The 26,634-nt window shown below is 53.8% G+C and overlaps 1 protein-coding gene and 1 long non-coding RNA gene across 2 annotated transcripts; one reads left to right on the top strand and one right to left on the bottom strand.

Annotated features, from left to right (window-relative positions):
* Nucleotides 1-1,339: 1,339 nt before the first annotated feature.
* LOC120599377 (uncharacterized) lies at nucleotides 1,340-7,459 on the bottom strand. Its single transcript, XR_005651888.1, has 3 exons — nucleotides 7,099-7,459; nucleotides 1,507-1,591; nucleotides 1,340-1,379 (listed from the first exon to the last, which is right to left on the bottom strand). It is a non-coding gene; the product is annotated as an uncharacterized LOC120599377 (long non-coding RNA).
* ANPEP (alanyl aminopeptidase, membrane) lies at nucleotides 7,364-23,899 on the top strand. Its single transcript, XM_039858424.1, is given in 21 exon segments — nucleotides 7,364-7,560; nucleotides 7,562-8,019; nucleotides 8,519-8,661; nucleotides 8,774-8,913; nucleotides 9,312-9,438; nucleotides 9,521-9,675; nucleotides 9,935-10,048; nucleotides 10,158-10,301; nucleotides 10,485-10,550; nucleotides 10,716-10,781; nucleotides 12,444-12,619; nucleotides 12,885-12,964; nucleotides 14,218-14,351; nucleotides 14,441-14,496; nucleotides 15,381-15,528; nucleotides 18,033-18,124; nucleotides 18,582-18,692; nucleotides 18,816-18,983; nucleotides 19,764-19,904; nucleotides 20,318-20,399; nucleotides 23,285-23,899. Coding segments are annotated over 21 exon segments (2,925 nt in total). The 5' UTR covers nucleotides 7,364-7,389; the 3' UTR covers nucleotides 23,438-23,899.
* The last annotated feature ends 2,735 nt before the right edge of the window (nucleotides 23,900-26,634 follow it).

The raw sequence follows: 26,634 nt of genomic DNA, 5'->3' as shown, positions 1-26,634 counted from the left end.
ATGCGTGGGTCTCTCCCCACAACTACAAGGGCCAAGTTCTCTGTCTCTCTCCCAGTGGCACATGCGGTCCAGATGTGGAGGGGCGGGGCCCTGTGGCTGGGCCACAGGGGGTTTGGTGGAGGGGAGGGGCGCAGGAGACCAGGAACCAAAGAATGACTCTGGGCCCCGCGGGCCCGGGCCATTGGGGGGTGGCTCCCCACCCCTGGGGGCTCTGGGGTTGCCGGCAGGCAGGCGAGGGAGTCCGGGCGCAGCCGCGAGCTGCCTGAAGGGGTTAAGCCATGAGGAGTAGTGGTCGGGTCAGGTTACTTCCCTTTAAAAAGCCGGGGAAAGGAGGAGTCAGGTCCTCGTGGGGCCGTGCTGGTGCCTAGTAAGGCTGGTTGTCCCGGGAGGAGGCTCCCGCTGCCAAGGCAAGTGGAGCGTGATGGAGGGGCTCTGAGGAGGGGGCACAGGCGGTCGGGGGGGCTGTGGCCGGAATGAAGCAGGAGATCCAACACCAGTGCACGCAGGGCACCCCATGTCTGCTGCCGACGGAAGAGCCAAGAATTCCTCTGGCCAAGATCCGGGGGTGAGATCTGGCCCAGTCAGGGCAGGAGACTTCCCACCTGGAGAGGTGGCCCCCAGGGCGGGGAGGGGGCTGCTGGAGACTCTAGGGAAGGAAAGGTGGGGAGACCCGGCTGGTGGGGCCGACTGCACCCTGCTGGGGTCTGGGGCTGGGTGGTAGGACGAAAGGTACCTGCCTGGTGACTGCTGCAGGCTTAGTCTCGTAGGTAGTGAGTGGGGCGGAGCAGGAGAGGCAGCAAGAAGTGGCCCAGGGGCCTCTTCTTCACCTCTGAAATTTTGCTTCTGTTCAAAGCCCTCCCCAGCCCCTCTGAGAGGAGGAAAGGGCGCTCCTGTTTTCAGTAACCCGTTTTGCAATCCTACTGTCTGGCTCCTTGCACCCTCCATATCAGGATGTGGGCTTCCCCATCTGGGAACCGAAGCTCCAGGATTGTGGGGCACTCTTCTGGCAGTGGGAGACAGATCAAGGTTCCCACTGCAGCCTGCCTTATTCTGGCAAGGGGTCCTCCAAACAGGGCCAGTGGGGTGCTTTCGCTGCACCTCCAAACCCCAGCAATGCAACAGGCAGGGTGTGGTGTGCACGTCGGCCCTGCCTTAGGGTTTCATGATTTGAATTCCCTCCTGACATCCCTGCCTGGGGACCACAGCAGCCAGGCCCTGTTAGATGGTGGTCAGAGCCCTGGGCTCAGACCAGAGGTCTGATTGTAGCTTAGTGTCTAAATGACCTGGAGCTCCCAGGCCTTGGCATATGCACCTGTAAAACTGGGGTCTTCGATCTGATGGGCCCTCAGGTCATCTGTTCTTGAGGCTGGGCAGTAGACCTGTGAGGTGAGGGGGGGGAAGAATGTGGGCATGGCAAAGAGAAAGTGGGGATGGGCCTCCAATGCGCCCAAAGACTGGCCCCTACCCTTGGAGGCAGGGGGCTTGGGGAAGGCAGGTGACTCCTACCTGTCTTGCAGTGGGCTGGCATCTGGGCCCATGTCCAGCCGTAGTCCACTAAGTCCCCTGTGGAGTCCTGGAGTCTCAGGCTGGACTGTGGGTGGAAGAAGGCTGCCTGAGAGCTGCTCCCATTTCAGGGATGGGGAAGCAGGCTTAACTGCCTAAGGCAGTGCGGCCCCCTGCTCTGTGCTTTGCCAGAGCCTCCAGGCCAGCCGTGGGGCCCAGCTTTTTGCCACTCCCACAGCCCAAGTCTCCAGCCCCTTTGCTTCAAGAATTCTATGGTAAGCACTTTGAGGAGATAGTCAGGGGTTTCTGCGGGGGAAGGGACTGTGGCGTTAGAATTGGGCCTAGTTCCTAGGCTGTGGCTCTGATGGAAGATCCAGGACTCCTTGCTGGGGGCTGCTCGAGAGTCCGGGATGGATGGCATGGATAGTGGGCCCGCTGCTCACACCAAGGCCCCTTGATGCCTTCATCCACACTGGCCAACACGCATCACCCCCAGCCTGGGTCTGTCATCAGAGACCCTACAGTAGCTCCCACTGCACCCTTGGAAGCAGAGCCAGGGTCCTCCACAGGCCTGTGTCTGGTAGCAGCCTCAGTGTTCCCCTGCTCAAAAGAAGTCCCACTTCCCAGAACCACCCGCCGCTCCCAGTCCTGGTTGGGGATAGGGCGTTCTTAGCTGGCTTCCACCAGGTTTCCAGTCTCTCAGCCATTCCTTGCATCAGCTACTACTGCCCTTTACTGTGCCTAGTCAGAAGAAGGGACCCAGTTTCCCTAAAAGATGGTCCAACCTTTCACCCCACCCAGATCTGCCTTTTGTAACTTGGTATCATATGTTGTTATACTAAAGTGAGCGGGTCTCCTCCAGTGGTCTCTAACCCTCCTGGGCACTGCACAGTAGATGATGCAGGGAGGGGGCTATATGGGAACATGCTTTAGGAGCATGTGTAGTTAAGCCTGTAGAGCCTGCCACTGACCACCAACTAGCTGTGTGACCTTGGGCAAGCCACTTAACCTCTCTGTGCCTTGGTTTCCTCAGCTGCCAAATGGTGGTGATTATCTTGGGGGATAATCAGGATCTGCAGGATCTGCAGCCTAGAATGACTCCTACACTGCTGGTGTACCTCCCCAACCCCATAAGGGCCCCTCTGTTCCTTACCCCCTGAGTGCCCTGCATTGGGCTCAAGGGGCCACGACAGGTGCTGACTTCCTGTCAGGGAGCTTTCTAAGGTTCTCACAGGATGCACAGTGTCCAAGGCTCCCAGAGGAAGCACCCTGGGGTCTGGCTCAGGCCCAGCCTCATGCAGCTGTGGGCGGAGACCTCAGAAGCCTGGAGAAGGCCAGGGACCTGAGGGGTCAGAGTATACCCTACACTGGGGCCCCAGCCCCAGCCTTGTCCTCACCCCCCACTCACTGCACCTTCAGAGCAGACATGTGGGCTTCAGGTTATCCCCTACCTCCCAACCCAGCCAGCCCTGCATCTGACAGGATGTAGAAGCGGTGCTGAGTGAGTGTGAACAGCAATCAGTGCACCCAGCAATCGGTGAGGGGCCTGGATCGCACAGTAGTTGGCCTGACTGCTGGTCCTCAGCTCTCCCCACCACAGTCCCTCCCTGGGGACTGATATTTTCATGTTTGAACATTGGGCAACGTCACATCTGAGACAAAGCTGCCTTATTTCAGTTGATGTCGTCTGCATATGTGGCTCCGCCTTTAATGTTCTCTTGCTTGATCATTGTCAACCTTGATATTTTTTTCTTCCTAATTTAGAGGAACTTTTGTTCTCTGAACCAAGACATAGATAGGGCAGAATTGTATAAACCCATGGGAAGGCTGCTTTGGTTGACATGAGGCTGGAGGTACTTGGTTTCTTCCTGTGTCAAGAGGCAAACAGGAAAGGGAACCCAAACATTTTTTTCACCTGCAGAAAAGTCCCACTCCAGAGACAACCTGCAGGTGATGCCACCCCCAAAATCACGCATAATGGAGCAGTGATTCCCAAAGTGAGTGCGGCTATACAAGATGATTTTAGATGAGCAGTTTTTAAATCATTAGTCAGGAATTGAAAAAATTGGAAAAAATATATGTAATGCATCCGACCATGATGCCATGATCATTATTACTCAGAAGGAGAGTAAGTAGTGAATTGATTTAAAGAAAAATATTAAGTAAACCATATGCAGGAGGATCACAGATACAGCCAAACTCGCAAAGTTGGTGTGCACAATCTAGGACCCTGAAGAGAGTAGCGGGGGAGGGGAAACGTGTCCCGAGGATCAAGAGGCTGAGTTCACGCTGATTCATCTTGCACCACCAGTCTCTCATTTTCTTGTTGATACATCGGTTCCACGAGCATGTGTCACCCGCCGGCTGTGTCCCTGGTGCTTGCTTGGGGAGTCGGATACTATCCTCATGGTGCTCAGAGTCTCAGGGGTGCTGGAGGGGCTGTCCTGGGCCAGCATCACTGAAGCGAGCCTCTAGCATGAGTTGAGGAAACACAGAAGCTTTCCAGGCCCAAAGAGCAGCTCGTGTGGGGCCACTGGTCGGGGGAAGAGCCTTGTGGGCTTGAGGAACCAAAAGAGGCCAGTAGGGCAGAGGAGAGAGGGTGACATGGGTAGAGGGCTTTAGATGAGACCAGAGAATCAGCAGGGGCTGGATCACGCCAGACCTATAAGCCATGGAAAGGATTGTAGACACTATCGTTCACTTTGCCAACATTTATTGGGCTTCTAACTTGTGCTAGGCATGGAGGGGTATACAAAGTCACAGAGCCTTCCCTCTATGGTACCTAGGTTTAGGAGGTTTTGAACATGTAGATGGCCTTTTCCTAAGCGCTGTGATAGAGATATAAACCAGAAGCCAGGGAAGTACAGAGGGGCTGCCATACATGAGAAAGCAGTGACTTCTGAGCTGAGTTTTGGAGGATGAGTAGGAGTTTGACAGGAGGGAAAGGAAAGATACTCTTGGCAGCCCAAACAGGATGAGAGATATGAAAAAAATGCCAGCAGCTGAAGACACAGTGGGTATTGGAAATAGAGGCCAGAGGGTCGAGTTCACAGAAGGTCTTGAGGCTCAAGGCAGAATTGAGGTTTCATTCCATGGCCAGTGAGGAGCTAGAGACCAGGCTTGAGCAGGAGAGGAAGAGTCCTCTGCCAAGATGTGTGACGGGGCTGAGTGACGGGGTTGGGTGCCAGGGAAGGGCAGCACTGCCACCACTACCTGCTGGCGTGTGGAGATGGTCAGGCCTGTGCCACAGCAGAGGGCTGAAGGAGGCGGCCCTTTTCAGTATTACAGGTGTGGGTGCTGTGGCATATGCGCCTCTCTGTGCCCCTGGCCTGGGCTGGCCTTGTGCCCAGAGCAGGGACCTCTCATTACAGGGCAGTGGACTGCCTGCTGTGCCAACTTTGAAGACCAGAGGCCCTTTCCAAAAGAGTAAATATTCCAGGCAGCTGGGCCGTGGTCTGTGTCCAAAGCAAACAGGAAGAGACACTGTGGGCCAGGCGGGGCCTCTTTCTTTGTTTGGAGAAGGGATTAGGCCAAGCGGATTTGTGGGTCTTTCTGCTGCAAGGGTAGGAGGGGGCTGCAGGCCTAGTCAGGGACACGGTGAAACAAACCGTGATTCAGGAGAATGCATGTGTCCTGGGTGCCAGCCTTTGGGGGTACTATAAAGATGGCCTCCCTTGGAAAATTCTAGCCCTGATGAAACTGGGAGCACATGCTATGTCACTGTTGAGTGTCACCATTCCCTCTGTCACCATGCCCAAGTTGCAGCCCCGCCCTGGGCACTTGACTTCCTACTAGTGTCCCTTAGGCGTCAGCCCAGGCCTGACACGAGTGGCTGCCGGTCACTGCAGTGGGATGTCTACACTGCCCAGACCAGGGCCCTGGGGGCAGGTCTCCAGAGAGAAAGGGGTAAATGCTGGGGACTCAGAGCACCCTCCATCTGAAAGATGGGCACCCAGGATTCTCCTGAAGACCCAGCACTCAGATTCTGGTCTCTGCTGGCAAGATGACAGGTGGCAGTCATTCACTCTTGCACTCGTGCCTAAATGAAGTCACGTATACAGCCATCCAGTTCATGTACATATTTACTCACCAAGCCTTCATGCAGTCTCAGGGACAGGCAGTGGCAGATGAATGAGATCCACAAGGTGCTGATAAGCTGATGGGGCAGACGGACATGAGTCCTGAGACACATTTGGCACCCCCTACGTGTGTGTGCCACAAATGGAAAAGGGCTCAGAGAAGTGGACAGGTAGTTCTCCCAGGGCAACAGTAGGGCAGGGACAGAAGTGGAGATGCCCATTCAGACATGTGTTCATTCACTCAGCAAGTATGTATTGAGCACCTGCTATACGCCAGGCATGTGCCAGAAGCAGCCCAAGGCCCTGCCCTCACAGGGCCTCCGGTCCATTGATGAGACAGGTAGGACTCAAGTCATCAACCACACAGATCAAATGGAAATGTGCTGAGTGATAGGGCTTTGAAGAAGAGGTTCGTGGTGCAAGACTTGAAGGATGAACAGGAATTAACCAGGGCAAGAAGGGAAAGAAGATGACCCAGGCAGCGGGAATAGTATGTGCAAAGGTCCTGTGGTGAAGGGACTGGATAAAGGCCAGAATGGCTGGAGAACCGAAACGGGGGTGTATGGTGAGAATGAGGCTGGACAGTGGGCAGGCAGATAGCACCTGAACTTGCAGGTTCCTTTAGAAAATTTAGTCTGGATTCCAAGACCAAAAGGAAGATTTAAAGTAGTAGTAGAAAATAATGATCCAATTTGTGTAGTGAACAGGTTTGAGGGGGCCTGAGTGGAAGTGGGGCGTCCATGAGGGTACAGCAGTGTCCACAGAAACAATGAGCGTGGCTTTGACCAAGGACATGGTGAGAGCGAGGAATGGGGAGTTGGATGTGGGGGTGAGTCAGTGAGTGGTATCAAGGTCTGAGAAACTGGACTGGCAGATGAAACATCATTTTTCTCTAAGGACATATTTTATTGAGTATGAGAAGCAATATCTTCATTTCTACCAAGGATAGGAAGAGTCAGTGGGTGAACTCCAAGTAAGAAAAGAGGGCATGATTTTTAGGTTCTACTCTGTGGTATTTAATATGTTTTCCCATTAAAGCTGTCCATCAAACCTCAGAGGTAAATACTATTATTATTTATGAGAAAAGAGTTCTCAGATAAAGCTACCTGCCCAAGGTCACTGCTGGGATGAGGTTAGTTTCCACCAGTCTTCTCTATTAAAAAAGCAATATAACAGTTTATTCTTCTTGGTGAGTTGATAATTGAGGAGAAAGGTTTTGGCAAGAAGGGAAAGACGGGGCACCTGGGATCCACCCTGCTCAGGAGGAACGCAGGGGAGGCTGGGAGCGTGTCACCACGAAGCTCGAGCCAGGTATCCTTCCAGCAGCTGACCGCAGGGGAGACCCAGTGTGTTCTTGACCCAGAAACCAACTATCCCCTTGTCTCCCACCTCTTGGTCCTGGGAAGTCCTTCCCTGATCTAACCTCAATCTTACTGCTTCCGTCCCCACTGTCACATCGTGAACACAGATCAGTGGCACCTGGTCACTCCCATACTCTTCTGGGCCCGCAGCCTACCCTGTAACCTTCAGCCTTCGGTCGGTCGGTCTGTCGGGCTCCAGGGCAGCTTACAGCCTCTAACCAGACACTTTGCTCCCAGCAGGTGGACTGCTCCTGGATCTCTTCTCCGGAGCCTGGGCAGAGCACGCCCTTGCCCAGTCCAGTGACCTTTGCCTTTCTGAGCCCTGGTTAATTTTTGCCCAGTTTGAGGCCATTGGGACTCCTCCTCTCTGGGATATAAGCCTGACCCAAAGCCATTCTTTTCTCTGCCTGCCGTGAGCCTCCCTGAGCTCCCTCCTCACCCTCACCATGGCCAAGGGCTTCTACATTTCCAAGTCCCTGGGCATCCTGGCCATCCTCCTAGGCGTGGCAGCCATGTGCACCATCATCGCGCTGTCGATTGTGTATGCTCAGGAGAAGAACAAGAATGTCGAGAACTCTTCCCAGGCCCCCACCAGCCCCGCCACCAGCCCGCCACCAGCCCGCCCCCAGCCCTGCCACCACCGTGGCCACTACCTTGGACCAGAGCGAGCCGTGGAACCAATACCGCCTCCCGCAGACACTGGCGCCTGAGTCCTACCAGGTGACTCTGAGGCCTTACCTCACCCCCAACGAGAATGGATTGTACATCTTCAAGGGCTCAAGCACTGTCCGCTTCATCTGCAAGGAGCCTACCAACGTCATCATCATCCATAGCAAGAAGCTCAACTACACCACCACGGAAGGGCACATGGTGGTCCTGCGGGGTGTGGGGAGCTCCCAGGCCCCCGCCATCGACAGGACTGAGCTGGTAGAACTCACCGAGTACCTGGTGGTGCACCTCAAGGACTCGCTGCAGGCAGGCAGCCTGTACGAGATGGACAGTGAGTTTGAGGGGGAGCTGGCTGATGACCTGGCAGGCTTCTACCGCAGCGAGTACACGGACGGCAATGTCAAAAAGTAAGTTGGAGCTGAGTCTGCCCAGCGGGGGCAGATCTCGGTGCTGAGGCAGGGCTGGAGCCTGGGGCCGAGGAAGGGCTTGGGTTTGATGCCTTTGAACCATCTGGAGCCCTCAGCTGGCCCAGTGTTCCATCCACAGCTCTGGTGGACCAGCTGCCAAGGCTACAAACCCTTTCCCTGAGGACCTCCCCACCCCACATTAGAGAGTCAGGGATAATGGTAGAGGTGCCCCCTTGGATAGATAGGAAAACTGAGCCTCAGAGGAGAGAAATGTGCCTGAGGTCTCCCAGCTAATACAGGGATGGAGCCTGCCAGGATTTTGACCCTGAGTCTAGGAGCTCCTATCTCCCAGAGCCAGCTGGCCTGTTGGCTCTGGTAGGAGGCTGCGTGGGGGAGGCGGGCAGGGAAGGGACTAGGCTTTTCCTGCACTTGGCTCCCTACCCCTGCTGTGGGTGCAGGCATTTCTGCCGGCACACCGTCTAACACCCTGGTTTGGCAGGGTGTTGGCCACGACACAGATGCAGGCTACAGATGCCCGGAAATCCTTTCCATGCTTTGACGAGCCGGCCATGAAGGCCACGTTTAACATCACCCTCATTCACCCCAGTAACCTCACGGCCCTGTCCAACATGCTGCCCAAAGGTGAGCGGGTCTGTTCTGGGGCCACGCAGCCTTGGGAAGCCAGCACCCCAGGGCTGGGGTGCAGGGCAGGGGAGAGGGTGCATGCCCACATGCCTGAATGCTCCATGCCCAGGTGCCAGTGTCCCGCTTACGGAAGACCCCACCTGGAACGTCACTGAGTTCCACACCACGCCTGTAATGTCCACGTACCTGCTGGCCTACATCGTTAGCGAGTTCACATGTGTGGAGGAGATGGCGTCTAATAGTGTCCTGGTATGAAGCTGGGCCCACCTGTCCTTCCCCAGGATTGGCCGTGCCTGAGGGATGTTCCTTTTGTCCTCATCCCTGTCCCAGCCACTGAGTCGTTAGGCTAGTGTTTGAATCTCAGCTCTGAGTCATCGTAGGTGAGTTCTGGGACCCTCAGTCCCTGCATCTGAAAAATATGTCCCTCCTCATGAGGGGAGTTGCCAACCTGTGGGTGCCAGATGGACAGTGGCTGTGATTGTTATTCCCCAAAGGCTCCTCCATAGGACTTAAAGCCCCTCAGAGACCCCAGCCCTCTCTTCTGCTGAACCAGGCCTCCGAGTGTAACTTCCTCCAGGCCCTGGGACTTGGCCCACCTGCACCAGGACCCGAGAGGTGCCCCTAGCCTACCTCTGTCCTCTTTGTAGATCCGGATCTGGGCGCGGCCTAGTGCAACCAGGGAGAATCAAGGCCTGTATGCCCTGAACGTGACAGGCCCCATCCTAAGCTTCTATGCCCAACATTATGACACACCCTACCCACTCGACAAATCTGGTGAGTGAGAGGCCTCGTGGTGGGGGCTGCGCAGGGGGACCCACACCCAGAGGCCATCCTGCCAACCTCCTGGCCTCCCCAGACCAGATTGGCTTGCCTGACTTCAACGCTGGAGCCATGGAGAACTGGGGGCTGGTGACCTACCGGGAGAACTCTCTGCTCTTTGACTCGCTTTCCTCCTCCACCAGCAACAAGGAACGGGTGGTCACCGTGATCGCTCATGAGCTCGCCCACCAGGTAGGCTTGCATCATGGGCAGTGCAGAGAAAGAATCGGGGGCTCTGGGAGGCGATGGCACAGGACCTGGCTCTGCCCTTGGCAGCTGAGAAGGGAGGAGGTCTCCCACTGGCAGAGCAGCAGGGGGCAGTCACCATGATGTCAGAAAAGTTCTGAGCCCGGGCCTGGCACATGGGAACACTCATGAAGGGTCGCTCTAAGTGCTGATAGTGACCGCAAGGCTAGAGTAGCTTGCCGGGCTGACCCCCACTTCCCCACAGTGGTTTGGGAACCTGGTGACTATAGCCTGGTGGAATGACCTGTGGCTGAACGAGGGCTTCGCCTCCTACGTAGAGTACCTGGGTGCTGACTACGCAGAACCCACCTGGAACCTGGTGAGCATTCTGTGCAGAGGCCCTGGAGTCTGGGGTGGGGGCTGGGACAGGGAGAGGCCTGGGTCACCCCTCCCAGACCAGTCCGCTGATGGCCTCTGGGGATTTTCAGAAAGACCTCATGGTGCTGAATGATGTGTACAGTGTGATGGCCGTGGACGCTCTGGCCTCCTCCCACCCGCTGTCCACTCCTGCCCAGGAGGTCAGCACACCGGCCCAGATCAGCGAGATGTTCGACTCCATCTCTTATAGCAAGGTGCCACCCCAGCTTCCCTGTTGCTCCTGAGACAGTGGGGACCATAAGGAGGGAGGTGGGGACTCAGCCCCAAGGGGCCCCACCGCAGCTGGGGCTTCGGGATCACTTGTCCCAGCTCAATGGTGTCACAAGATCCTGCTGGCTCAGCACAGTCTTCTGAGCCCCTGCCCTCCTCTCCCTCAGGGAGCCTCAGTCCTCAGGATGCTCTCCAACTTCCTGACTGAGGACCTGTTCAAGAAGGGCCTGGCGGTGAGTGCACTTGGCCAGCCATTGGTCTGGCGGGGAGGGGTGGGGAGCTTCCTCCAGCCCCTGCCCCTTGTCCCTGAGCCCTGGCCTACCATAGTGGCACAGAGGTTGAGTGGTAGAGCCTGGGGGACACCAGCTCTGCCCTCACTGTGTCCTGTCTTTCCACAGTCCTATCTCCACACCTTTGCCTACCAGAGCACCACCTACCTGGACTTGTGGGAGCACCTGCAGAAAGTAAGTTATAGCCAGCCCCCTCTAAAGCCATTCCCTTGGGGTCTTAAGTTGCTAGAAGTCCCTGGGGGCAGCACATGTCTGTGAGAATGTGCCCAGCTTCACCGCTTACCAACCCGAGCAGACCACTTAGAGCCTTGGTTGGCCATCTGTAAAATGGCCACCATGATGGCTCCTTAAAGGTGGTGGTGTAACCGTGGGTCAAGACCCCAGCAGGTGGCTTGTCTCATGCCGTAGTAAGCTCTGTGATGGGAGCTGAGGAGTCCCTTCATCTTAGTGCTGAGCACACAGGCCCCCACAGTTCCCACGCCTAGGCCCTTCTCTGCCTGGAACTTTGGAGCCAGTCATTTAACTTGCTCAGCTCTCGTGGCTGCCCTGTGCCCTCCCGGCTCCTCCTAGGCACGACTTTGCACACCAGCATCCTCAGCACAAACTCCAACCCTCCCATGTGGTCCCACCTTGCAGTCCTGTCCACTGAGACTCCGAGCAGCCCCGGTCTGAAGGGGAAACCCTCTGACCACCCCCCACCCTCCTGCCTCCCCTCCCTGCCTCTGCTAGGGCTGGAGTCTGCCTGCGCCTGTGTTTCCCATCTCTTCCTCTTTCTCACACTGCCCCCACCCCTTCCCTGAGGCCCTACTTAGCCCTGCCGACCCCTCTGGAAGCCTAGGCCCCAGACTTTCCTGCCAGGTGTTCCCCCACTGCCGCCGCTGCTCCTCTAGTCCCCAGATGCCCATGCTCCATGGCCAGTCTGATCAGGGAGAGGAGACCCAGGGCTTTGTCACAGAGTCACAGCTGGGTTGCAGTGTACCCTCCTGACTAGTCTCTAGCCCAAGTTCCAGTTTCCACGAGCCTGGTCCACCTCCTCCTCCAACCCCAGCCTACTGACACATGGCGTCTCCTTGCTTCCGTCCCTCCCCTCCGCTGTTACTGTCTTGCTTGCCCCGCCTCATTTTCCCACTCCTTCTGTCCAGTAAAGCAGAGCCCTCCTTCCTGCTGGGCACCCCTCCAGCTCGATCCCTTCCTCTTGCTCCCTCTTCCCCTGAGCACCCTCTCTTTGTAGCCCCCAGAGCTCCCCTCCCCTCTCAGCCTGCACCCTTTGACATGCTCTTCTGCCTACTTTCTTGCCCTGTGTTTATTTTCTCAGTTATTAACAGATGTTGGGGATTTTGTTTTTTTAAAAAAAAGCAATGCGCATGCCTGAAAAAAGATGAAAAAAGACCTAAGAAGACAGTAGCAACCGCTCTGAACCTGTTCCCAGACCCCCATCTGGGTGCCCACAGCCTTCTCCCCGCCTGAGACACTGGTCTTCCCTCCCCTGTCTCTCCCTTTTCATCCTCCCAGCATCGTTAGGCTGAACCATAGGCATCCTGGGCCCCTCTCCCTGATACATGCCCACCTCCGGTTGGGCTGCAGAATGGGGGGCCACGTAGCTTCGCTTAGTTGATAAGGAACAAACCAGAGGCCAGGAAGTTCTTGCTCACCCAGCACTGGGCAGCTGAGGAAAGGCAGAACTGGGCTGGGCCTCAGCCCAGTGCTCCCCAGTGCTCCTCCATTGCCTCCCGGCAAGTGACACCACCAAGGAGAGGCCGGGGCTGCAGGAGCTGCCCTGCATGGGGTGAGGGGGTGGCAGTTTGCTGACAGCCATACCATGTCACTGTTCCCAAGGCGGTAGACAATCAGACGTCCATCAGTCTGCCCAACACTGTGAGTGCCATCATGGACCGCTGGATCCTGCAGATGGGATTTCCACTCATCACCGTGGACACCAAGACAGGGTCCATCTCCCAGCAGCACTTCCTCCTTGACCCCGATTCCAATGTCACCCGCCCCTCAGATTTCAAGTAAGCAGACAGGGTTGCTGTGGCAAAGATCCTAGTGAGGGTTCTGAGGGACAGTTTCTCTGGGGTCCCCTGACCATCATAGGGCCTGGCCTGCTATGGTCCCAGCCCTGGTTGCTGTAGACAGGCTCTCCCTCTTGGGCCAAGAAGATGGGGGTGCTCGGTGTCAGAGTAGGGCAGAAAGTGGGACCCCGCAGGGCTGCTCTTCGCTGGCAGTGGTCAAAAGCTGCCATCTCTCACTACCCGGCCTCTGGGTCTCTTGTTGCAGCTACCTGTGGATCGTTCCCATCTCATCCATCAGAAATGGCGTAGAGCAGGACAGCTACTGGCTGGAGGACACCAGAGAAAGTAATCCAGCCTTGCCCTGGTGGACAGCAGCCCCTGCCCCACACTCTCAGCCCCTGGCCCATGTCCTGGGGGTCACGACAGCCCTCTCGAGGCTTCCTTCATCATTTTATTCACCAAGTGGAGCTGACTTCTTTGGTCCCTACTCTTCTGCCACCCAGCCCTGGGCAAGTCACCAGCCCTCCTGGGTTCCATTTTCTCATCTATGCAATGAGGCTGAGAACATCTACCCCACTGATTTGTGTGAGGATTAGAGGAGATAGTCCATGCAACGTGTTTAAAACAGTGCCTGGCACATGGCATGAGCAGTCCTACTCTGCCAGGCACTGAGGAAACCAAGGTCAAGGCGAGTTGCCTCTACCTAAGCCAAGGCTGCGGACGAGGGGAAGGAAGACAAGCAGTTAAAACTTTCCAGAGCTGTGCTGAGTGCTTTAACAGAGGCGTGTATAGCCTCTGGGCAACTGGGGCAAGGGGGCCAGGAATATGGGAGATTCCTGGAGGCGGTGAGCTGGGTCCAGGAAAAGTAGCAATTAGGCTAATGGTGGCAGAGAAGAGTATTCCAGGCAGCGGGAACAGCAAGTACGAGGCGTAGAACGTGGGGACTGATAGAGGTCCCTGCAGGCTACAGGAGACAGTGGCCATGTCCTTGGGCCAGGAGAGCTGGGGCAGGTGGGAAGTGGGCAGACTACTGCATTTGACCTGCAGGTATGGAAGTTTCCTTTCTGGCTGCCAGGAGAAAGGGTGGAAGGGAGAGCAGGGCGGAGGAGCACTGACCCCAGGGAGGGGGCAGCAGCTCTGGGGGGCTGACTGAGTGGGAAGGTTGCTTGGACTTCCCACCCGGTGACTGTGGTGCGACAGGGCTGTTACAAGCTGAGAGAGAGGAGGAAGCGGAGGAGAGGCCAGAGGAGGGGCAGCAGCCTGGGGAGTTGAGCCTGAGTGGCCTGGGGGTGTGTGGATAGAGATGGCTGGGCAGCTGGCGCTGGCCTAGCCACACAGAGCCTGCGACAGGCAGGGCCGGCATTGAGGTTCAGATACAACATGTGCTCTGTCTGAGGTCACTAGCCAGCCAGAGGCAGAGGCTTGCCTGGCCACCTGGTGTTACACCCCTTTTCTTCCTCTCTCTTTGGCATCACTCCAGAGGCTTGCAGCCTGGTTCCAGGCTGCATGGAGTCTGCTCTTGTGAGGCCTGGAGAGAGGAGGACCAAGGCCCGTGGTCCTCTGAGCAGCCCTGCCCCAGCTCTGGTCTCTCCCCACAGCCCAGAGTGATCTGTTCAAAACCACGGCCGACGAGTGGGTCCTATTGAACCTCAATGTGACGGGCTATTACCAGGTGAACTACGATGAAGACAATTGGAGGAAGATTCAGACTCAGCTGCAGACAAACCTGTCGGTGGGTGTCTGCCACCACCACCCCGTCCACCGTCCCAGGCCTAGCGCTAGGACACACCCTGAGGTCACACACTCTGTTGCCCCTTCTAGGCCATCCCTGTCATCAATCGGGCTCAGGTCATCCACGATGCCTTCGACCTGGCCAGGTGAGTGTCCCCTTCCTCCTCAGGCCCAGACTGGCTCTGCCGGGAAGGGCTGGTGACTTCAGCAAGTCCATTTCCATAGTGAGAATCAGTTGTCCTCACTGTGTGCCAGGGACAGTGCAGGGGCTCGCCGTACTCTGCGCACCTCTCCCTCACCCTGTCCCCCCGGAGATTGTTAGTGGTACAGCCCCATGTCCCAGATGGGGAATCTGAGCCTCAGAGTTTGTGTACCTCACCTGAGGCCACATGGTCCAAGACAGCCAGACTCAGGCCTGTCCAGTTCCCAAACCACGCTCTATTCCATGGCACCAAGCTTTTCCTGAGGGCTAACTGTACCAGGCTGCTGCGCTAGGTGCTAAAGTCTGGGATGGACGGGATTGGTGACATACAGCATGGATAAACATGTTGAGTACTTACTGTGCTAATCTCTGATGTAAGTGATGTCACCCACAGACATGGGCATTTATGAACGAAATGTGCACAGACAGCTTGAGGAGTAGGAGGGAGAAGGGCCCAGAGGGCCAAGCAGATCAGAGTCTAGGTAGGCTGAGGAAAGAGCACAGGCTTTTTGTCCTTTTCCATCTAAGCTCTGTCTCTTATGAGCTCTGTGGCCTTGGGCAAGTCCCCTCACCTCTCTGAGCCTCAGTTTTCTCATATATAAAATGGGGATAATAACTAAGCAATTGTGACCAGCAATGGGTGAGAGCAGGGCCTGGGTTGGCCTTGTTAGTGGCACCACCCAGCATCACCCCCCACCACCCCTGGTGAACTCTAGGGCTGGCTCAGTTGGGGCTCTGGGACCTCAGGCTCCAGGATGGGGATGGGGTTCCTACAGAGGGGCAGAATGGGCAGGGGTGCTTACTTGAGCCCCTCTGTTTGTCCCTCAGTGCCCACATTGTCTCTGTCACCCTGGCGCTGAACAACACTCTCTTCCTGATCAAAGAGACAGAATACATGCCTTGGCAGGCTGCCCTGAGCAGCCTGAGCAAGTTCAAGCTCATGTTTGACCGCTCCGAGGTCTACGGCCCCATGCAGGTACAGTGGACGTGGCTGGCAGGGCATGAGACCGATTCGGCCCATACCTGAAATTGCACCATTAGGAAGTTCGTGGAAATACTGCCCGGAGTGGCGAAACCCTCCAGGCGGATGCGGCACTGGGTCCTTTGTGAGAGCAGGCCTGGCAGAGTGGTGAGAGCTGGAGGGATTAGAATTGAAGGGAGCAGGGCCCGAGAAGGTGAGCAGGTTGGGCAGAGCAAGGAAAAGACACAGATTTCCAGCCACATTTGGTGATTTGTAAGTTCGCACTGTCAGAAGGCACAGAGCACTGTGCTGGGTGGCAGGAGGTATGTCCTTTCTCAGCTGTGTGGCCTTGGGTAACCCTACTCAGCCCTGGTGACCCCTCTGTGAAATGAGCAGGCCTGTACCTGCCTAGCCTGCCCACAGGGCAGAAGAGGAGGGAGATGCAGGTGGTAATAACGTTGAAGCATGGGGCGCTGGGGCTCCTACTGGGGAGAACAGGGAAAAGCTGGATCCACAAGAATGTTCATTGGGGCGTGGTTTGTAAAAAGACCAACAACATAAAAACACTGAAATGTCCGACAGTAGGGGATTCATTAACTAGGCTGTCCATTTGATCGAATGTTATATAGCCATTAAATCACACTTGAAGAGATCATTTGTTATTAAAGACTTTTCACATTATTAATTTTCTATCATGGAAAATGAGATACTATGACTAATGATTTCAATTCACTGTTACTCATTAACCTACCTCCCTTGGGTTCATCCCATCGATCACAATATTGGGTCAACTCAGTATTTAGCATTTACTTTGTCGTGATTATTTAAATAACATGCTGTAGAGTAGTATGTTTATGTTTCTGGTGGGCCTTTCGCATCCTTCTGCTCTTTCAGTCTGGACATTTTCGCATTAAACTTTCTCCCTCCCCCCTTTTTTTTAAGGTCCTCTGTTTCTGGGACCCCTGTTAATCCAACTTACTGCTCCCGCACTGGCCCCCTCGTTTTCTCTCTCCTGTTTTCCAGAGTCTCGACGTTGTGCTCTGTCCGCGGCGCAGCGCACCAGCTCTCCTCTGCAGGTCGTGTCCATTTCTTCTCTCACGTCTTTAAACTTCCGAGGGCCATTCTTAGCTCCGGCATCCGTGCAGTGTCGTCTCTGGACTCTTGGAGGATTTTCATCACAGGCTTTTTCGATGTTTTCTTTTTCTATCGCTGACTTGTTTCCTCTGAGTCTTCTGTTGGTTTTGATCACCTCTTTCAAGTTGGAGGCTGAGCTGCACCTTAGGATTTGAGAGTGAGGCGGTAAAAAGTGATTGGAAGCTTTGTGGGGAGGTAGAGTTTATCGCCTGTGGGCTTCATTGTGGGGTGACTGGGTGGCCAAGTGACTCCTCGTGGGGACCCTCCAAAATCAGTATCCGTGAGTGTGTTCCCTTGAGACCATTCAGTCTTCAGAGCGTGATCCTCTGTCTTGGGCAGTGAGGCTGCTGGTGCCCTCTGGAAGGCAACTGGGGCACCTGCATTCAGTACACAAACTGTCATCTCTGGGGTCCCCTCTGCAGTCCAGCCACCCTCTCACTGTGTCTGGTGACCCCCAGTTCTGAGCCCCTCTGATTAAGCCTCGCCCAGGGCGCAGGTGGGAGGGATGCAGCCTGCTGCAGAGAGGGAAGTGAGGGCTGGGAGCTTCATTACTCCGGCAGACGTGGCCTGGGTCGTGGTGTTCACAGCCCCTGCCTCACTCTTGTCCCCCACGGAGCCATCCTTCTCATGCCGGGCCTGCCACAGCAAGCCGCCCTTCCGTCTCCTCCTCCCCTCGGCAGGCAGGCTCCCTGTTGCAGACTCTCCCACTTGCCAAGCCTGTCCCCTCTCCCTCCCTGCGTTCCAGCTCCTAAGCTGTGCGGGCGCCTCACTCACTCACTGTTCCTTCCTTTCCTATTCTCTATTCTTGGGGGTTTGTTCCTTTTACGCTTGGATGTGGATTCTGGCTGACACACATGGCGGGCGATCTACCATGTTAAACCAGAATCTACAAAGGATTTTAATAACACGGGGCGGAGCTTACGTTACGATGCCAGGTGAAGTGTAGAGCATGAAGAATTGTAGACTTGCTATAGGTAGAAAAGAAGCAAGAAGGGGGAAGCGCACCAATTTGGAAATCATAGTTCGGGTAAGCTCCTGGGTGGTTTGGATTTTCTGCATATGTTTTTCTGTGTTTTCTAAATTGCCCACAATAAACACAGAAGATTTACCGTCAAGCAGTGGGAGGTGGTGGGACCCTATATTAAGAAAGGGTGACGCTTAGAGTGTTAGAACTGCTGAGGCTTTGAGGAGAAATAACTTCAGATCAGTCATCTGAAACCCAGACCACTACTGGCCCCTATGAGCGCTGTCTGGCCTTGTGACTTTTTGTCCCTGTGACTGTTAAGTCCTTACTGTACCTGCCCACCCACATCAAGAGCCCCATGGGGCTCCAGGCAGGTCAGGCTTGAATCTCCCCTTTGAAGCTATAAATTTCTTTTTCCCAGAACTACCTGAGGAAGCAGGTCACACCCCTCTTCCAATATTTCAAAAATGTCACCAAGACGTGGACTCAGCGCCCAGAAAACCTGATGGACCAGTGAGTGTGACCTCCTGGGTCTGGAGGTCATGGGGGGGCCTTGCCATCCTGACCTGGGAGTCCAGAGCAATGCCCCAGCTGTGTTTCCCTCTGGACTTCCCAACTTCTGACCTGACTAGGGCCGCCAGGCAGGCTGTGACTCCCACCTAGTAGCAGGGGGCCCTGCCAGAGGGTGTGCGTGGCCTGCGGGCCCATCTGGCCTCTTTGCACAAAGGACCAAACCAAATTCCAAAGTCCTTTCACAGATTTGGTCATTCAGATTGTAAGCATTAAAACTGAGGCTGGGCCCTGTGCCAGCTCCTCTGGGTCCCCAGGCTGCCTAAGGCGCAAAGCGGGCAGCGTGGGCTGCAGCCTGAGCAACCCAGCCCAGCCTCTCTGCATGGAGTTGTGTGCCAGCCCAGGGACTCTTTGCTAGAGTCTGGGCCAGGAAGCTGACTGAGTGTCACCCCGGGGGCAGGTACAACGAGATTAACGCCATCAGCACCGCCTGCTCTAGTGGGCTTCCTGAGTGCAAGGAGCTGGTCTCGAGCCTTTTCTCTCAGTGGATGAATAACACCGATAATAACCCGTGAGTGTGTCCCCTGCTCCTCCCCAGTCTTCATCTGGCCCTCAAGCCCACAGCCCTGCCCTCATCAGACCCTGGTCCCACCATCTCTGCTCCTCCACCCCTGACACCCTCATCCCACGCCAGGATCCATCCCAACTTGCGGTCCACCGTCTACTGCAATGCCATCGCTCAGGGTGGTGAGGACGAGTGGAACTTCGCCTGGGAGCAATTCCGAAAAGCCACACTGGTAAATGAAGCCGACAAGCTCCGAACAGCCCTGGCCTGCAGCAATCAGGTCTGGATTCTGAACAGGTGAGGGGGACTAGCCGGCAGGGCTGGATGAGGTCCCCTCCCCTCCCAGGACTGGTGTGGAGGTGCGGGAGAAAGAAGCAGCCTCCCAGGCACCTCTGCACTCCCATTCGCGGGGTCCTCACTGACCCGCGCGCGGCGTGGCGCTCCCATTTATGGGTGAAAGCACTAAGGCTCGGAGAAGCAGAGCAACATGCCCAAGTCCGGAAGCTTTGACGACTCCCAGAGCCAAGATCTGCACACGGGTCTGGGCCACATCCCGTGCTTTTAACTGCTGTTGCTTCTCAGCCTTTACTTGACGTTAACTCAGTTTCCCTCTCTGTCAAGGGCTGTGGCGCAGCTGGACCTGAGTCCTGCTGGATGTCCAGCTGGGCACCCCCCAAGCCCTTGAGGAGGGCTCCTGGCTCCCACTGTGTGCCTCATGCACCGTCTTCTGTAAAGAAGGGCCATCCTTAATATCAAAGACAGGAGTGGCCACCCTGCCTGGTACAGGGCTCATGGCTCGAGCATTCTCCTTTCCTTCATTCACTGTCAGATATTTGTCTAGCACCAGGTCCATGTCAGGTGTGACACCTGGCATAGCCAGTGACCCTACATAAGGGACTCAGTGTTCTATGTACAAGAGGGAGGCAGAATCAAGGAGTCTTCAGCCCTCGGCCTGGTGAAGGGATGTGGAAAGGAAGCAGAGAGATGGAGGGTTCCTTTGCCAGCCTCGGTTCTCTGTCGAATCATCTGACTGCAGCCCTTAGAAGTGGTCATTAACGCGGCCTCCTGCCCTCTCAGGTACCTGAGTTACACCCTGAACCCTGACTTAATCCGGAAGCAGGACGCCACCTCCACTATCATCAGCATCGCCAACAACGTTATCGGGCAGTCTCTGGCCTGGGACTTTATCCAGAGCAACTGGAAGAAGCTCTTTCAGGAGTGAGTCTGCTAAGAGCATGTCAGTGGTGCCCTAGGGGTGGTCTGTGTGCACTGGACACTGCAGGGTTGGTAGTGGGCGGTGGGCACTGCATGGGAGTGGTTAAAAATCAACCCAGCTCGAGGTCAGGCGGGGGCCGGGATTGAAAGACCAGGTGGGATATGGGCCATCCCTTTTCCTGCTTGGGGCAAGAAAGTCTGGCTGGTGGGAGTGATCTCTGAAGGACAAGGACACTGTAGCAAAACCTGTGTTCAGGTCCCTAGTGGTGTCCCTTTTGTTGTGTCATTTCATGTCATCTATAAGATGGGGCCAATCACAGGGTAGTTGTGAGGATATATAGAGTTGCCTGCCAGTCACTGAGCATTAGTTCCGCCCACCTCACAGTTCATCTCTCTCTCTGTCCTGCTTCCTGCAGTTACGGTGGTGGCTCCTTCTCCTTCTCCAACCTCATCCAGGGAGTGACCCGACGATTCTCCACTGAGTTCGAGCTGCAGCAGGTAAGAAGCCCTAGACCCTGGGGCCCATCCTCAATCTAAGGGGGCCACTGCCGTTCAGCTCCTGCTCCCACTGAGTGTGGTCATAGAGAGCGTGGGCTCCGGGTTGCCAGGCCTCCCTCATTTGCAGGGGAAATGGTAACAATTCAGTCCAAAAAAAAATCATCTTAGAATTTTTGTACAGGCAAAAAGAGAATAATAATATCATGAATCTCCATATACCCATTACCCGGAATGAACGATTGTCAACGTTTTGTCAATACTTTTTTGAGGTGGACAGTTTTCAAGCAAATCACTGATATATAATTTCACCTCTAAATACTTTATCTAAAATAAAGGAGTTTTTAAAACATAATTTCATTGTCATTAGCGAATCCAAGAAAATTAGCAGTCATTTTACACCCAGGCCATTTTCACATTCTCTAAATTCTTTTTTAAATTCTTTTTGCATATATATGTTTGATATGTATGTTTGAATTAGAAGCCAAACAAGGTTAACTCATTGCATAAGGTTGATTTGTCTTTTTTTTTACATTAAGATAAAATTCAGGTATCATAAAATCACCATTTTAAGTGGGTTTTAGTATATTTACAAGGTTGTACAACCATCACCACCATCTAATTCTAGAATGTTTTCGTTATGCCCGAAAGAAATTCACACCCTTTAGCAGTCTCTCCCATTTTCCTGTCCCCAGCCCCAGGCAACCACTAATCTACTTCCTGTCACTATAGATTTGCTTATTCTGTATATTTCATATAATAGACTCATAAAATATGTAGACTTTTGTGTCTGACTTCTTTCATTTCGCATAGTGTTCTCAAGGTTTATTTATGGTCATATTCCATTGTCTGGCTATGCCACATTTAGTGTTTATCCAATGATCAGCGGATAAACATTCCGGGTGTTTCCACCTTTTGGTTATTATGAATAACACTGCTGTGAGCATTCATGTACAAATTTTTGAGTGAACATATGTTTTCATTTCTCTTGAGTATATACCTAAGAGTGGAATTACTGAGTCATTTGGTAACTTGAATTTTTTGAGAAACTGCCAGAATGCTTAACAAAGCAACTGCACCACTTTACATCCCCACCAGCAATGTATTTGGGTTCCGATTTCTTTGTCTTTGTGGACACTTGTTATTTTCCTTTTTTAAAAAAATTCTAGCCCTCCTACTGAGTGTGAAGTGATATCGCATTTCCCTGATGACTAATGATGTTGATCACCTTTTCACGTATTTATTGGCCACTTGTATATTTGGAGCACCGACTTTTCAAATTCTTCACCTATTTTTAAATTGGGATATTTTTCTTTTTATTGTTGAATCGTAAGACTTTTTTATATATATATTCTGGATATTATGCCCTTTTTGATACATGATTTGCAAATATATTCTTCCAATCTCTAGATTTTTTTTTACTCTCTTGATACTATCTTTTGATACACAAAAGTTTTTTGTTTTGATGAAGTCCAACTTTCTTTTTGCTTGTGCTTTAGGTGTCACATCTAAGAAATAATTGCTTCATCCAAAGTCTCAAAGATTTACAACTATACTTTCTACTAAGAGTCTTATCATTTTAGCTCTTACATTTAGGACTTGGATCAGTTTTTACTTAATTTTGTATATGGTGTAAGGTAGGGGTCCAGTTTCATTCCTTTGCATGTGGCCATTCAGTTGTCCCAGCATCATTCATTGACGACTATTTTGGCACCCTTGCTGAAAATCGACTGTAAATGAGAGAAAGGTTTGTTTCTGCATTCCCAATTCTATTTCATTGAACTATCTGTCTATCCGTATGCAAATACTACTGTCGTGGTTACTATAGCTTTGCAGTGAGTTTTAAAATCAAGAACGTGAGTCCTCTAACTTTGTTCTTTTTCAAGAATATTTGACTCTTCTGGGTCCCTCGCATTTCTTTAGAGTTTTAGGATTAGCTTGCCACTTCCTGCAAAAAAGGGCCATTGGAACTTTGAAAGGGATTACATTGAATAGGTAGATCAGTTTGGGGAGTATTGCCATATTAATAATATTAAATCTTATAATCCATTAACACAAAATTTTTTTCCTTTTATTTAGGTCTTCTTAATTTCTTTCAACAGTGTGTTATAGTTTTTCTCATACCAGTCTTGTATTTCTTTTGTTAAATTTATCCTTAAGTATTTTATTCTTTTTGATGGTATTATAAATGAAACTTTTCTTAATTTTTCATTGCTAGTATGTAGAAATACAATTAACTTTTATATATTGCTCTTGTGCCTTGCAGTCTTGCCGAACTCATTAGTTCTATTTTTTTGTAGATTTCTTAGGATTTTCTCTATCCAAATCATGTCATCTGCAAGTAGAGATAGTTTTACCTCTTCCTTTCTTGTCTAATTGCCCTAGCTACAACCTTTAGTGCTAATACATCTTTACATTGGCACATCTCTTTTTTAAAAAATACCATTTATTTGCTGAGACAGCTGGGCCATGTGTAGTACGCACAAGGCCACATTTTAAATTTGGCGGTTCCCATGTGGTGTCTGTTTATTTGGTCCCTCTGTCTTCCCTTTATTGGATTGCGATTGTAATTCAGTTAAAAACTGAGGGTCAACTCAATGAAGAACCACACAGTGAAGGCTAAATACATCTAAGAGGCAGATTTAACCCTGGGGCTGTCATTTTTGACTCCTGCACTAGATAAGGCTTTTGCCCCAGGGAGAGGGAAGGACTAGCCCTTCCTATTCTAGAGAACAGGCTGTGGTCCCCATTGTGTGTGTGTGTGTGGTGGGGGAGTGGCAGGCAGGAAGATGAGCAGAGAACTGGGTGGCTCTCTCCTCAAGGCTGTGTTAGAGCCCCCAGCCTGGGGCTAAGATCTTCCTCCCCCCCACCCCACCCCCTCCCCACAGCTGGAGCAGTTCCAGGAGAACAACAAGGACGTAGGCTTCGGCTCTGCCACCCGGGCCATGGAGCAAGCCCTGGAGAAGACCAAAGCCAACATCAAGTGGGTGAAGGAAAACAAGGAAGTGGTGCTCGCGTGGTTCACAGAAAACAGCACATAGTCCCCTGGTCCATACAGTCACCTGGCCCCCACGTGAGATGCCCGCGTGTGTCTGTCCCAGTGGCCCACGGCAGGAACCCCATTCCCGGAGCCTGAGGCACCAGCACCCTCCCCTCAGGGACGAAGTATCTGGCCCACATTCTTTCCACTCTGCCCATGGATCCAGTCCACCCTCTCATGGCCAGATTGTCCAAGCGCCCCAGCTCCCCTGCCCCTCGTGCCCACCCCACCCCAGGCCTGGCATGGTCCCTGTCACCAAGAGTCCTGGGGCTGATCTCAGGGAAGCCCAGCTCCAGGGCCAGATGAGCAGAAGCCCTCAGTGGACTATGGATGGCCTTGGTGGGGACTGCGATGAGCTCTTCCTCACCTTCTCATAAGAACCCTGAAACTGGGGACTCAATAGGGCACCAGATCTGTATATTTTTTTCTAAAAGAAAATGTAGATAAAGGATTTCTAGATGAGCTTTCAGACTCATTACTATCCCAGAGCAGGAGTGGGTCTGCACAGCGACTGGGGAGGCTGGGATGGAGGGAATCTGGGGTGTATGGGCACTGTGGTGGTCTGGGAACCCCAGGGAGCATGGGAGGGGAGAAGTGTCCACCTGCTGGTCCTTCCTACAGAACTCCTGTGTGTGATGTCAGCCCACGTGTTCATTTCATCTGAATTCCCATGGCGGGCTTGAGAAGCTGGGTGCTGGGGAACCACAGGGAGGTGGAGGGCAGGTGACCAGACACATGGTTCCCATGGCAGAATGGGGCAAGCCTGGGCTTGGTACCAGGCCCAGATCAGGTCCTGATAGTCGAGGGAATGCTCTTCCAGAAAGCAGGAGTTTCCACAGTTCCGGAAACTAGGGTTTGTACCTACCCTAACACAAGGCAAGGGAACAGGGTGCTGGCTGGGCCCTCTTCCTGCTCCGCAGCCAACACAACTGGGACACTTGGGACAGTAAGAGAAAGAGGCTTGCATTGAGGGCAGCAAACCCTAGGTCTCAGGCATGGTGTGACCACTTGTTGGCCAAGGGCACAAGTGCCTCTCTGGGATGCATGGTGGGTGGCTGCGATATCAGTTTATAAACCGATTGTTTTCAAGAGTAGTGTACAGAAAAGGGCTGGTGCCATCCTGATTACCTTGGGGAGCTGGTGGTTAGGGCCAGCTCTTAGGAGAAGGCCTGGGACCCATGGGCTCCACGGCCCACATTGGACTTGCTCAGAATTTCTTGACAAAAGGAGTTAGGTGGTAAGAAGTTCACTTTGGCCTCAGCCCCATGAGGCCCAGCTGAGCATCCGAGGCTGGTGGCGGGGAGAGAGAGAGGCTTCAGTAGACACTTTCAGTGAGCTGCTTGGGCTGGGCCTTGGAGTCCAGAGGCCTGGTTTCAGATCATAGCTCAGCCACTGTTCCTTGGACAAATGACCAAAACCCCTGGACTTCGTCAGTTTCCTCATCTGCACGAACAAAGATGATTGATGAGAGTTGGTGTGTGCATCGAAGGAGTCGTGTACGTCCCAGCTCGGCCTGACAGGTAAGGAGAACTGGCTGCTGTTGTGGTCCTCAGTCCTGTCTCCTGACTCGAGGCCCCACACGCCCTCTCACCATGCCATGGGGTAGGCCCGGAAAGGCTCCCCCTGTGCTCCACTGGTGTCCACACATCAAAGGGTGGGGTGGGGCCAGCCCTGGACGGGGTAGGGTCCCTCCACCAACCAGGTCCCTCCACCCTCCAGCCCAGCCCCTCCGGGCTAGCCCTTCCTGTCGCCAGTGCCCAGCAGCAGCGGCTGGCACTTGACATTCTGGGGACCAGAGTGCAGGCCCCCTCCGGTGGTCCCTGCTTAGGGAGGGGTCAGCCCACCAGCTAGTGTCCCTGGCGGAGAGCTGGCCTCCAGGCAGTTGAGTTGTGAGGATCCTGGTCTTTGTGCCTGGCACTGGGCTAAGTGTTTATGCGCATTATCACCTGTGGTTCCTAGCAGTCCCAAGAGACCAGGACAGTCTTTATCTCAGTTTCGCTGATAACAAAACTGAGGCTCATGGAGGTTAAGTCACAATTCAGTAGAGAGAGATGGAAGAAACTTGAGACTGGCTCTCCTGTCTCTGCGTGAGTGGAGCCAGTCTCCATTTGGAGCTGGGGCAGGGTCTGTGACATCCACACATTATATGCTCAGGCCACCTAACAACTGAAAACAATGGCATTCATAAGGCCCTGTGTGGATGACAGAAACTGGTTCTCGGGCCGCAGCAAGGACACGCAGAGCCAGAGATCTGCGTGCAGAACCCTGCTCAAGGTCTCACACAGAGCAGGAGCCCAGTAGAAGCCAGGCTGCTAAGTCCCTGTCTGGTGCTCAAGGCCATGAAGAAAGGCAGGACCTAAGGATCAGCAAGAAGCAGCAGGGGCTAGGGGGATGGGGGGCAGTGCCCTCTCCCCACTCCCCTCCTCAGGAGGCATGGCCTCTACACTGTGAGATCATCAAAAAGCTTGGGAGAAGCTCTCAGCAAATGTCCAGCCTCACAGATGGTGACTGGGGTCCCCAAGAAGTTGTGGGTAGTCATCCGAGGAAGGGCACCAGCATCAGCCCCTGTCCCCTGCTAATTACTTAGCAGAGAGGTGCAGTCAGGAACAGCATGGCTAGGATGGAGCCGTGGACCAGATGGATAGGGCCAAGGGGCCTGCTGTTCCTAAGAGGCTGGGCTGAGCCTTCTCCTGCAGAGGGTGAGGACAGAGGTGGGGATTAGCCCAGTGCCCTTGGGCCCTGCTCCCCTTACTCCAGCAGCATGTAGGGTGTCTCACAGGCAACTCCATCTAGGGTGGGGGCAGCCTTTCGCCCCTACCTTGGTGCCTCCTAGAAGAGCCCCTGGGAGAACAAGGCTGCCAAGTTCTAGAGGACACTTGGCTCTGGCCACTGCTGGCGAAGGCCAAGATTCTCTTGGGTTACACTCCAGCCCTTGCACGGGAGCATGACTGTCAGTGACTGGACCAGGGAGACTTCTCTCTGTTCCTGTAAGACTGATCCCAGATGGGTGGGAGCCAAGGGAAGGCGATGGGCAGTTGTTTAGTTCTGCCTTCGGGGCAGATGCTGTGAAACTCGAGCCAAGACCTTGGGTTTTCTTGGGGAGGAAAGAGCACTAGGGAAGGAGCCAGGGCTCTGACGTCCATACCCACCTGGGAGGTAGATGGAGCCTGTAAAGAGGTGATTAAGGTAAAATGAGTT

This window comes from Pteropus medius, unplaced genomic scaffold (genome assembly GCF_902729225.1).
Source record: "Pteropus medius unplaced genomic scaffold, Ma_sr-lr_union100, whole genome shotgun sequence".
Lineage (NCBI taxonomy): Eukaryota > Metazoa > Chordata > Mammalia > Chiroptera > Pteropodidae > Pteropus > Pteropus medius.
This window is presented reverse-complemented; position numbering and strand designations above follow the sequence as displayed.